The sequence below is a fragment of the Strongylocentrotus purpuratus genome, unplaced genomic scaffold (genome assembly GCF_000002235.5).
Source record: "Strongylocentrotus purpuratus isolate Spur 01 unplaced genomic scaffold, Spur_5.0 spur5_scaffold_1, whole genome shotgun sequence".
Classification (NCBI taxonomy): domain Eukaryota; kingdom Metazoa; phylum Echinodermata; class Echinoidea; order Camarodonta; family Strongylocentrotidae; genus Strongylocentrotus; species Strongylocentrotus purpuratus.
The window spans coordinates 17,103,436-17,117,197 of record NW_022145594.1 but is presented as its reverse complement, the minus strand read 5'-3'; the positions used below and the strand labels follow the sequence as shown (position 1 = coordinate 17,117,197).

Here is a 13,762-nt window from a genome sequence, read left to right as displayed (position 1 = left end):
AATCTTGCATTGTATAAGTTTTAGGAGACTAATCTTGCATTGTATAAGTTTTAGGAGATTAATCGTGCATTGTATATTTTCATATTTCAGTTGTCCCATTCACCAACGGGAATATCCAGCACTTCGCCCCATCTCTCCCCAGTCTCGTCTCTTCGTAGTGATCTCCCCATCGCCGACATCCAGACCCAGCATCTCCAGCAACACCTTCAGCGTCTGCAGCTTCAACGCCAGTCGGACAGTCCACCAAGCCTGCGCAAGCTACACAGCCCTGGCAGCAGAGGGAGCCCTCCCCTGTCCAGTTCCCTTCCCGTCCATCCAGAGGAGACGGGCGTCGAGAGTCCGACGGATACGAGGTTCCCGACGAATCCTCTGGACACGATGGTAGGGTCACCGCATTCAGTTTGCAGCCAGCCTGAAGAGTCGGTTCCGAGTCCAGTCACGGCTCATTCAGTGCACTCGCATCGCGGCGTGGAAGTGCACCTGAACGGTCCGGATCGGTCGAATCAAGGGTCGGGGAGTCTTCACGGGGCCGGGAGCCTGGAGCATGTTGGTTTGAATGGACCGCTCCTGCAGGAGATGGAGGAGACCAGGGAGCGTAGAGACAGTAACCAGAGCCTTGAGAGGGAGCAACGTAGCTCCAGTATCGACGCCGAGCAGCTGATGCAGGCAATGGCGTACCAACAGCTTCACATGATGCAGCAGAACTCCAACTACACCAACCAGCTCGGCATGGCTGGCAGTCCCGATACCGTCCAACACCACCTCCAGCAGCAGCAGCATCCGCTCCAGCAGGGGAACCCCCTTCAAGACTTTGCTCACCTTGCTCACAGACACTTGCAACACCACACCAGTCCCCTCTCGGCCGGCGTCCCCACCGAGCCCCTCCAGATAGGAATGTCGCCCTCTATGGGCATCCATCCCCACTTGCCTAACCCGTACCATCCCTCGGCCACGCAGGCCTACCTGGCGGCCCAGGCCAACCGAGAGCTGAACGAAGCCTTGCAGAATGCTGCCCCCACGTCCATCAGCAATGAGGTTCCGGGTGGGGGGATGTCGGCAGTGCCTTTCAGTCAACGCTATCTGCTTCCTGCCATGATTCCTTCCCAGCTGCAGCAGCAGGCGCAGGAGTACGAGGAAGCGGAGCTTCATCACCAGGTGCTAGACAACACGACTCAGAATCAAGAAATGCATTCCATCAGTGGGTTTCAAGGTAAATAGACAGACTGTGCTCTAATCTCAGCACAGATCCCTGTAACGTTTAGATATCCAATCACCCTGAAGATGGGTTTCCATTCTTAACCCTGTTTAGCCCGGGGGGGGCTTGAGAAGCCCCCCCCTCGACATTTTTCGCGATAATTTTTTAACGCAAGAAAATCTTGCACTGAAATTTTGTGACTTTTTTCTTTCGAGTCTTGCGCAACTTTTGAAAGAAATTTTTCGAAAATCGGACCTACCATTACAAAGTCACGTGTCCTTTTGTCTTCGCATGTCAGCCCGAAAATCGCTCATTTTTGTGATTTGTGTACAAAACATATGGAAATCTCATTTTTCAAATAAAGAGGTAAAACATTGGTTATTTGGTCTTGTTTAGATTTTAGGTGTTTATTTTGGGGTCAAAATAGTTGAATTATAGTTGGAAATGAAATAAAACAACAAAAACAATAAAATACATAAGTTAAAAAAACAAAGAAATACATAAGAAATTATCAAAACAATAGATAACATAAGGAATAACCCTGGTTTTTCAAATTTTTGTGCTGTATTATTATTCCAAATGGTCTAACAAATATATGTAGTGAGAAAGAATGCTTAAATATGAATAATGTCTGATTAATGGGCAAAAATGTGAATTTAATGACCTTATTTGCATAAATTACCATAAATATGCAAATGAGTGAATTTTTCAAAAAAATTGAAATTACCATAGTATTCTATACACTTCACTTGACATGTATGCAAATTTTCGCGGCGATCGGGCGTTTCACGGCCGAGATCATAGGGGGGGGCCTGAGAAGCCCCCCCCGGGCTATGCAGTTTCAAAATAGCCCGGGCTAAATAGGGTTAAAGGTAAATAGACTGTACTCTAATCTCAGCACAGATCCCTGTAACATTTAGATTTCCAATCACACTGAACATGGGTTTCCATTCTTAAAGTTTGTTTCAAGGTAAATAGACTGTGCTCTCATCTCAGCACAGATTCCTGTAACATTAAATATCCGATCACCCTGAAGATTGGTTTCCATTCTTAAAGTTTGTTTCAAGGTAAATAGACTGTGCTCTAATCTCAGCACAGATCCCTGTAACATTTAGATATCCAATCACACTAAAGATGGGTTTCCTTTCTTAAAGTTAAATAGACTGTGCTCTAATCTCAGCACAGATTCCTGTAACATTCAAATATCCGATTACCCTGAAGATTGGTTTCCATTCTGTAAGTAATATTGAAGGACTGTGCTATAATCTCACCAAAGTTTCCCATAGCATTCAAATATCCAATCATAGTTCAATTAGGATTCATACATTCACAGACTGTGGTCTCATCTCATCACAGGTTCCTGTATCAGAATGTCCACTTATAGTTGAGATAGGTTTCTATTCTGTTTCTGGGTTCCAGAATGTTCCCTAATCTCTTCACAGGTTCTTATATTATAAACATCCACTCATATTCAAGATGGGTTTCCAAACTATAAGTCATTCCAAGTCATTTAAATCCATGAGACTGTGCTCTCATCTCGGCACATATTCCTGTAGCATTCAAATACCCACTCTTGATTGAGATGTGGTTCCACTCTTGAATGGGTTCCTGTGTACACATAATACTGTACAACCAGAAACCTGTGGCATGAAACTTGCTGTTTTGATGGCAAGAATTTTTCTTTAAAAAGCAACCAAAAAAAATTGTTGTTGAAATTATTAAGTTTATTTTAATCAACAATTCATGAATCTGAACCACTCACAGAATTTACAAATTTGTCATGCTTGCAAAAAAAAGTCGGTTTCATAGTAACTTTTCTCTCATGCCTGATAATTACTCTGTTTATAGTTAAACAAAATTACTCTAATGACACTGAGACCAGCGTGAATTCAACTTAAAATGAACTTCTAAAATACTTTTTTGTCCTTTTTTTGTCTTGTATTTTAATGGATGTCTCACATAATGTACATGTACATCTAGCAAAATCCACATGAAATATAACTGCTCTATCTTTTTTTTCACCATCATGCGTTCATAATGCAAATTGAAAAGGAATTAAGATTGATACATAGTTATGTAGTTAATTTTTTTAAAACATTTCTATTAAAAGTAATATGTTGGCTCCAAAAGTCTTCAGAAATTACAGAGAGAGATTGCAGAGAGATTGCAGAGATGTTGTTAAAGGTTTTGCATGGAATGTGAGCGATTTATCAGCTGAGTTTTGTTAATGGCAAATTAGTCGGCATCAGTATTTTAAATTAAGGAAGCGGCTTGAAATGGACACATTGTAAATTCTTCCAACATAAAACATTATGCATGTGAGCTGAATATGTATTATCATAGATAAGTATTATGTGTCAGTATTGATAGTATTACACGTATATATGTAGAAAGAGAAATAATGTTTGAATTCAAATTCTGTTGTTCTATTAGTGCAATTTAGTCAATTACGTTTATCTGAAACATGTCATTACAGTATGCAGTATTGTCAAATAGTGTGAAGTAAAAAAGAAAAAAATGGAAAAAAAGAAGAAAATTATACAAGTATGTGTAAACCTCTAATGTATTGTTTTTGTATCATGAAGAAAATTTCACAACGTATCAAAAGTTTGTGTTTTGTACACATTACTTGATAACCAAATTATGAGTTCACATTCTAATTATGGATGAAAATTTACACCAAAAATTAGTTGTAATGTCACACATGAATGTATTTTCATTTGATTTATATTGTATCCAGTAGTGGTGATGTACATGTACATGTAGCATTTATTTATCATGATCAGTTCAATAGTTACATGTATCTGTGCGTGATGGAATATATCAGAAAACTATTTTTACAGCAGTGTTAGTAAGAACTTAGTACAAATTTGGTATATGGCATATCATAGTTAGCGTGTAATGTCAAAGCGATTGGAGACAGTTTTTCACTATGGTTAGTGTAGCACTGCCATTTTTTTTGGAGACAACTTTGAAAATACTGCATATATAAAGAAGAAGGCATGTAAGAGCTTTGTATTGTCAACGTTATTATCAGACTTCTCACAGGCAGCCGACGATATATAGTTTTGTGTTTATTTCACTCAAAATCCTAGAGACAATTCCCCCCTTATTTACTAGAAATACGCATATATGGATATAAATATATGTAATCTAAATAAGATAAATAGGATATGAAATTTACATTTGTGAAGCAGTTAGTATCATTATGTATATATGTCTAGTGTCGATTATAATCCTGTATATTTCTAGCAGAATCATATTTTTTAACCGTTGAAGGCTTCTTAAAAAAAACCACCTTGATGTATGACAATGTTAACTGTATTTTATATTAAGGAAATGTAAAGTCTTTTATCTGTGCATGCCGTTGGTAAGTTCTTGTGCAATATGTGATCATGTCATATTTATTTTTTTCTGTACCAATATGTGATACACCCAGATGGTAATATATATGTATTTAGTGTTCGGAGTATAGGCAGAACGCATGCCACTGTAATGGAAGATAATTCCAAGTTAGTAAATTCTTTTTTTCTTTCTTGAAGAGGTGGATAAGTCGTTGGACTGTGGATCACAGGGTCCGCGGTTCGAGTCCCGCAGTCCCGCCACGACTCTAATGTCCTTTGGCAAGACATTAATCTACATTTGCCACTCTCCACCCAGGTGTTAAATGGGTACCTGTAGGAAGGAATTTCTTGAATGCTGTGAGCGCCGAAGTCGGCTGCCTAGCAGAGCCGGGGTAATAGTTGGAGCGCCTTGAGGACCATGCATAGTGGATATGTGTGCTATATAAATATCCAATATTATTATTATTATTATAGGCATCTTAAATCTTAAAGTGTTGATAAATGGCAACTAATCTTCAAAAGGAAAATAGTATTTTTAGTATTACATGGGAAGCTTGCTTGGGAATGATGATGATTATATGAATGACAGTGATGATGACGATGATTATAATATTGGGATTATGTAGAGCTTTATTAAATCTCTGAATTAGCCTTGATTATCTATTATTTTACATGCTGTGATCACATCAAACAAGTTCTGGTTCCTTTTATTTCCCATCAATGTTCACTTGTTATTAATGTTATTGTGATTAAGTAAGAATAAGGTTATAAAAATATGTTTTTACCTAATTAAATTGAAGCATCAAAAACCTCGAACTATTGGATTACTTGAATAATCTTAAAGTTGGACAATGATGCAGGCATGTCTTAAATGCTGACTGCTGCAAAATACCAGTAATATCTAATTTGTTATGGAAGGCCCAAAAGTTTGTAAGCACTTGCATTTATGGTTGCTCTAATATAAGGTTGCTTTGATGCTTTGAAAATGTACATGTAAGCTACAGCAGATGTGAGGAGCTAGATTAAAAAAAAAGAAACTACGAGCTGTGAAGTATGAACCTGTTTGGAACTGTGATGCATCCCACATTGTATCTGGTGGTAACCGGGGGCAACTGATGACACCAAGCCAAGGCTCCTCCCTCTTTCTCTTTCTCAACTCCTGCCCATGCCTGCATGCCTACCACCATGCATTGAGTCTTGTCTGTATCCAATTTAGTAGAGCTTCATCATCATCTTACTGCTTCAAGCATCGTCTTTATGATTTCAAGATTTTGTTTGCTCCTCGATTGGTCATTGATAAGTCGTAGAGTGGTCCTAGACATACAGTGGGCTGGTCCTAGAGAGACGTGAGACCTGGTCCTATATAAATCTTACATCTGGTTGAAAACAAATCTTGGGCTGGTCCTAGATAAATCTTAGACATGGACTTAGATGAATCTTAGACCTGGGCTTAGATGAATTATAGACCAGGTTCTAGTTTCATCTTAAAACTGGTCCTAGATGAACCTTAGACTAGTCCCAGAATTTTGTTAGACCAAGTCCAAGATGAATCTTATACTGGTCCTAGATAAGTCCTGGTTTTGTTCTAGATGAAATATAAAAGGATAAGACAAAGCCGGATAAAGAAATCAGTTTGAAGAAAAGTAACTCCTGTTTTGCCTTAATTCTCTTCAAAAAGAAAGAAGAAGAAAAAAACACATTTAGAAATGTTTATAAACAGTACGTTTAAAATTTGTTGAAATAAAACTAGTAGGATTTAAGGTACACTGTATCTGTCCATTTTCTCTTTTAAGCCAAGTCCATGTTTTGTTTATTTATTCTTTAACATATATTTGTTAAGATACAAAAAATATTATTTTACACATTTATGCTTTTGTTTGACGTCAACACGTAAGTATCAAAGGAAATTTGAGAGTCAAGTATTTATTGGAATATTTAAGATCATTTACAATTTGATTAATTTGATACTAAAAGAAAAGTTATTGCAACAATAGATAAATACTGGCAATGTTTAAATCTGCAGATTATTTGAAAGTACATGTATGCATAGCCAGTAAATATGAACTGGGCAGGGTATATTACCTGTACAGTGTGGTTGCAGGTCATCAGGGTTATTAGGTCATAGGTCGATGGATAATAACCCTCCATATTCATTAGCAAACCGTGAGACTTCTAGAAACTCATGCCCAATACGATTGCATTCAACGATTCATTTTATGCTTATTATGTTCCGATTATTTTATTTCATTCTATTTGAATTGAATGATGGAAGTTCTGTATTGAATTTTGTGTTTAGTGTATTGGTGCAAAATCTATTTTCATTTTGTTTTTTGGCTCGATGTACCACAGTCCTTATGCATGCTTGTCCTCAAATTTCATCCCTTTTTAGTTCGTCCCTGACCCTTCCCTTTAAAAGAAAATACTAATTTTAAGGCATTTAGAGAAATTCCCTACCCTTTTCAACAATTTTTCAGTGTGGGCAGTGTTTTGAAAAGAAAACCTTAAAACCTGACCATCCCCTTAAAAAATAGAAAAGACTAAACATGAGGCATTTAGAGAAATTTTGTACCCTTTTCAACTTTTTGGTTTGGGCAGTGGTTTGAAAAGAAAGAGAAGAAGAAATGACTCAAGCATTGACAATAATCAAATTACCTTTGGAAACTTTTCAATCTTTGAAGCACATTGCTTTTCAAGAAGGCAATGCAGTAAAGACAAAATTTAGGAGGACAGAAAGTAAATAGTTTCCATTTTCGCCATTGAAAACAAAAATGAGGATTAGATGCAAAAATTCTATTACCAGTTTTGGAACCAGAGTGTTTATAAATTGCCCCCAAATTGTAAATACTTTTGGCACTTTTTTCCAAACACAACTGTAAAAGCTCAAAAGAATAGTTTAAATCTCTCAGAAATATTAGAATGCATGGAAAATAAATGAAACCTAGTTGTTCCTTAGTCTCCCTTCCATCAGCTTCTAATTATTTTCACATCCCATTCAATGTTTTCAAACAACTTGTGAGAAGGTTGGAAAAAGCTTTTTTGAAGAAATTAAAACCTTTTGCTCCAAAAGAATGTTTATCAAGAATAGAACAAGGCTACATTTGAAAAAGAAAAATCTTGCATAAATACCGCCCTTCCCTTCCCTTTCCAAATAGTGTGGTACAAGAAAAATGTTTCATGGAAATAAATCATTAAAAAATTATCCGGGACAAAACATACTCTGAAAATCATTTCTTTCAACAAAACCAAAAAAAGAAATAAAAAAGAAATTGATGTAAAATTTGTTGAAGAGATTTTTATTTTGAGGATATTTGGTTTCTTGAGTAAATCAATGTATTTTCAGACTTTTTCACAAGCATCATTGCACTAGACACAAAATCATGAATATTCATCACTCCATATTGCATATGTATGAGAATGATTTCATCACGCACCAGTCACCTTGCACCCATTTTCTGTCTTTCCCCCTCTCTCTCTGTCTCTCTCTATCTGTCTGCCTGGATTAGGACTCTTCCACTTAGGCTTCCGGGGGAGCCAGGGTCAGCTACGCAACCATCAGCGTCACCACTCGGCTCACGCAACGACCGGGCACGTTCAAACCCAGCTCCTGCAACGGACCTTTCGCGTTCCTTCCGGCGATCTATTCAACATGGCAAACAATAATAACTCAGGCATGACCGCCATCGGTCTCGTCAAACTCGACTACGAGGGCGGTGTTCCGCCGCTGATTCGGCAGAGCATGAACATGAGCTGTATCTCCTTGAGCGACTCGTCGGACCTCGCGAGCGAACCGTCGCCGATTAAACACGCCAAATCGTTCAGCATGACCACGTGTAAAGACCTCAACGAAATTGTGAATGAGATTCGAAGGACGTTGGATCGTAGGCAGCCGGATTTAGTTTACACGAACAACGAGAATATGTTTGAATTGCAACAATACGGTGTCGAGATGGAGATGGAGGTGTGTAGGGTACCGGGCCTCGCGCTTAACGGTCTCAAGTTACGGAAAATCGCGGGAGATGCAAGTCAGTACAAGGAGTTGTGCAGCGAAATTCTTCAGACCATGAAGCTCTAGCAAGCCAAAGGCATTTAATCTGTTTTAATAGCACAAATGGTGAAAACGTTTGCAGTATTTATCCCGAGGGAAGCACAAGTTATCATCCAACTGGTCGTGGTTAATGGAGTGAAGTTGGGTGCATGAAGATTAATCTGTCCCAAATCAAGTGTTGTGATTCTACTTTGGTCTACCAACACAGAAACATGCATTGTTCTGAGGAAAGTTTTGTTGCAAGTTGGAATTATTTGTTATGATCCCCGTCTCCCAAGTTTTTTTAAATCATCCACAGTCGACTTGCAAATTTGTTTGATGTCACTTTAGTTCAAATTGTCAATGAAGAACCAGAAGGGCGTTATGTCTACATTAAAGTAAAGCATTTAACCCCCTCCTGCCTCTCATGAGATAGCATCCACTTCAGGACCCTGTTGCATAGAACTTACCATTGATGGTAACTTTGCCATCAATGGCAACTACCATGGTAACAGGGCTCAACAGCCAATCAAAATCAAGGTTTCCATGGTAGTTACCATTGATGGCAAAGTTACCATCAATGGTAAGTTTTGTGCAAAAGGCCCTGATCAAATCTCCGCTCAGATATGAAGCCGTAAACTGCAGCATTTTTCTTTTTCCAAACATGTACTTGAATGGCAACTGCGCGCTACAAAGGTGCTACACATGTTCACTTAGCTCTGTGTTGAAGCATACATAAATGTGAAATGTATTTAATACACTAATAGGTCATTATAAGAAAGAACGCAGCGGTTTATTGTGTCGTATCTGAGCGAGGCTTGACAAACAAACTAGTGTTCCATACATGAGACAACTTGCCCTTTGGCTTGCATCAAGCATCACAAAAAGGTGGGCTAGCATATTACTTGCCCCATTAATGTAAGTTAGGTGCTTGCTAAATCTTGTGTTGTTTTCGTTTCAAAATGAAAATTCACCAGATCCAATGGTGAAACGGTGAATAGGGACAAATATGTGAATTTTAATATTTTTTTTAGTTTTCCCCAAAGTGAGACCTTATTCTTTCTCTCTTCATTATAAGTCAAAGAATTAAATGGGAAAAAATGTTGCAATCATTCCTGAGGGAAGAATTCATTCTTCGCTTTTTATTTCTTTTCGACAAAACTGTTCCTTTTACTAGTTTCATGGCTGGCAAAGCAATTTTTTAATTGTTATTTAATGCTTCTTTTCACCAAAATTTTTCCTATTCACCTAGTTTCATGATTTATGGTTCTAATTTTTTTTTACACAGTCACTTTCTCATTTCGTCTCATGTTGTGTAGTGTGCACGATTGCTCAGATTGCTAGATCCAAATGTGAGAAAAAATTGTTTAAAAATTGCAGCTACCTGCATAACGCTTCCAGTGACCATGTTGTCTCAAACTTGTTGCATATTTGTTGCTATGTCAGACAAAGCTTATGCAATTAAAGTGTAGACCAAGTCAAAATGCATTCCCTGTTTCTCTTCCAGCTTTTTCGTAAAGATGGGGGAGGGAGTTCCTTGAAATACTAAAGAATTACAAAAGTATATACCCTGGTATTTAGCATTTAACATTGGGGTCTCTTATGAAATACATATAATAACAGTGCCATAAAGAATTACCTTTCATAAAATATTATCTTAGCAGTATTATTGTGTATTCTCCTGTTAAACTTCTTCGCTTCTGCTTGTTCTTTTTACCTATATGTGTACTAGAGTATTAAAATACAGCGACACCTGCCTATAAAGACCGCTCAAGGGAGACAAGGAAAGCTGTCTTTATAGACAGGTGGTCTTTAAGTAATGGTTCCTTTGGTACATGTTTCAATGAGAAACCATTTTCAAGGGAAACATAAAACATGGTCTTTATAGGCAGGTGGTCTTTCTATACAGGTGGCCGCTAAAGCAGGTTTGACTGTATCACTCAACTATTTTGGGGGAATGACAATGGAATGGCTACCGTATGTTAAATGAAAGTAGTCCATTCCAATATTGTTCCCAACTTCAGGTATTTTAATTAGCCTGGAGTTAGTCTCTCTCTTCCTCACGCTCATAAACAAAGAACCTGTACAAGCAGAAAGTGAACAGTTTCTTGACCTACCAAATATCACCTTCCCCCTTTTTTGTGTTACCCTTGAGTGATTTTCACATCCACAATTTTCTCTTCTTGAAATAGAATTGTGATAATGTTGTTTTTTAAATAAAATAAATATGGGCCTCAATCTTTATAGAATACCTCCTAAGGGTTACTGCCGGGAGGACATTAACCTTTTTAAAGTTTTGGTGAGTTAATGCCGTTCTGACGCCAAACAGATGATAAATTGTTGTAAACGATCTGGGACCCATTTCACAAAGCTTTTTTTCAATGACAAATGACAGAAATCAGTGACAGGTCTGCTGATAACCAATCAGAAGCAAGGATTTCAGTAGCTTATAACACAAACTGTCATTTGCCACTGATGACAAGTTTTGTGAAACCGCCCCCCTGATGTAATAATTAAAGCACTTGTATTTTTAAAAACCTTGTGTATGGAAGAATCGTGATGGATAATTCATGCTGTACATTTATTGTACGTAGATGATTTAAAGAGTATTTTTATTTAACACCTTGATAAAGAGACAATTTTGTGAACATTTGGTAATTATAATATCTATATATTTATGTGTGGAATCATCATCGAAAAGGCTTGCATGCTATATATACAATGTAAATTATGACGTAATATTGTGTATTGAGTATTTAACAGGGTTATGTTTAAGGAGCATGCACCCCTATGCTGTAAAAGACTGATCATAATGTTATGCATAGGGTAGGGGAAAAAGAGGTTGAACAGGTTTTAAAAGGTCCAAATTGGTTGAAAAGAATCCTTTTTATATGTTTTATCAAAGTGATTGTGTAGATTTGATGTCCTTGATTGTGCTGGTGTTTTTTTGTCCCCTTTATTTTTTGTTCTTGTAATGGTACGTGTGGATAACACACAATAGTGTGAAAGGCCACCGGGGTCAACAAACTTTCCGGCCCAAATTTACAAAGGAGGTTCGTCGACAAACCTAGGTTTTTGTGCGTCCTATGATGCGTTTGAATGCGTTTGAATGCGTTTGAATGCGTTTGAATGCGTTTCAGACCAAGGTTCAGACAAACCAAGTTGGTCTAAAACGTATCATATGACGCACATAAACCTAGGTTTGTCTACAAACCTCCTTTGTGAATTCGGGCCTCCATGTCTAAAAGAAATTCGGCCCTTCAGATGCTACAGCGGCATCTCATGTAAGAAAGGATTTTAAATTACACTCAGTAAAAAAAAGAAAGTGGACACTGTTTATAGTTAAGATTTTCAAATAAACATTTAAAATAGAATAATCATTCGTAAATCAGAATAAACATAAATTTATCCTCTTTGAGATGATATGCAATTGGAATCATACCAGTCATGCAGGTGTATGACTTATCTTTGTATGATTACAAACTATTTGGAAAAATACATCGTCATTAGAGGGACATCATTTTTTGCTGCATTTTGGGGTCATTCCGAGCCACAAATACAAAGTGTCAGAGATAGAGGGCTCAAGTGAGCGTAGGCCCCTACAAACTATGGATAAAAGAAGAAAACAAAACTATGCTGTGCGTTACCTCAACTTTTTCGTCCGTTGCCATATCAGATTAGCTGCTGCATTCATAGTCTGCAATCTTAATAGAGTTACACTGTAAAAGTACATTTGAATGTGCAAGACATTTATTCATGCCATGCATCAGGGCTTTGTGCTTAACAGTGAACCAATTCAGAAGGGTCTCCTAATTTAAATGAGAAACTTGGGTTTACTTCGAATCGGGGTCAATGCGTTCGGTCAGGTGGTCGCTTTAAACTTCCTTTCATGAAAAAATGAAAGCGGAAAATCATTCGACCTTTTGTAGATTTGCCATAGGGTCCACAAATTGTTTACGGTAATTTGGACTAGACCATTCGTAGATGAGGGGGGTTTATTTCACAACCATGACCCCCGACAGGATTTGGACAAAGACAGAAGTAGAATATATGCAGGGTTGAAAATAGTCAAAAAAACATATTACTTTGCTGTTTTCCCCACTATTTATAGACTATTTTATTTTGACTAGGGAAAGGTTTAATTGGAGCCCTCCTGATGCATACTGTGATTGTAAATATCCATAATGGATAGAAAGAAAAAATCTTTAGGCAGCTGAATAGAGTATGTATAATTGGAAATAAACTAGATTTTTTTTATTTGTAAAGGCAGTCTATCCAAAACAATTATGCAAGTTATGATAAAGTGGTAATGATTTCACAATCTTAGGGATGGTTTATTCATTAAAAAAATATTTAAAAAATATGAATAGCAACTGCACACAAACAATTGTGACCCTACAGGATTCCTCCCTCCATATCTTGTTTATAAGTTATTTCAAACATCCTTCTTTTACTGCACTCTTGCGAGGTATCAAACATGTCGATGAAACTGATGCGATGGTAGCGTTTTATTCTCCTGAATCTCAGCAAGGCTTACATGATAATTGTGTAAAGTTGGTGATATAATTATGCACATGTAAATATGCACTTGTTTGCATAAAAAGTGCATTAATATGGGTATTCTCAATTACGTGTACATGCAAGTTTTTTGTTTGTTTTTGTCCTCAATAGTGTGTATTGCTTGATTTATTGCTGCAAGATATTACAGAATTTGTTAAGTTATTTGAATTATATTTTAGTGACTTTGAAGAAATACTCTTGAAGGTGGATCAAAACAAGCCTGTTATGTTTTTACCGTTCCAATCACCTTTTGAAGTGTTTTAGTTTTAATGATTAATGTATTTCTTTACTATCTCCACCAAAGAGCCCCCCTCTCTCTTTCTCTCTCACACCCTTTCCCCCTCTCTCCCTCTCTCCCCTCTCTCCCCTCTCTACCTCTTTCTCCCTCTCCTCTTTCTTTCTCTGTCTCTCTCTTTTGGATGTGTTCACTTTGTACGTTGCATGTGCCATTGTTCTACAATTATTGTTATCCTACATGTATTTTTGTAATACGCTGCTGATTGAATGTTTAGGTTTTATCTGCATGAATCTTTTTCACTAACACGTTTGAAGTTTTCTCAATCTGGAATGCCCCCTCTCCCCTCCCCTCCTCTTACCTCACCCCCCCCCCTCTTTCCTTGCCCTCCCCTCCCCTCTCCT

The 13,762-nt window shown here is 37.6% G+C and overlaps 1 protein-coding gene across 2 annotated transcripts in view; it reads left to right on the top strand.

Annotated features, from left to right (window-relative positions):
* The window catches only part of LOC593886 (serine/threonine-protein kinase SIK3), a 28,282-nt gene extending 18,832 nt beyond the window's left edge, over nucleotides 1-9,450 (top strand). For both annotated transcript variants that reach the window (XM_030977744.1, XM_030977745.1), the window contains 2 exons: nucleotides 91-1,210; nucleotides 8,043-9,450. In XM_030977744.1, the coding sequence (XP_030833604.1) occupies nucleotides 91-1,210; nucleotides 8,043-8,611 (1,689 nt within the window). In that variant the 3' untranslated portion in view covers nucleotides 8,612-9,450. The remainder of the gene's footprint in view (nucleotides 1-90; nucleotides 1,211-8,042) is intronic.
* The last annotated feature ends 4,312 nt before the right edge of the window (nucleotides 9,451-13,762 follow it).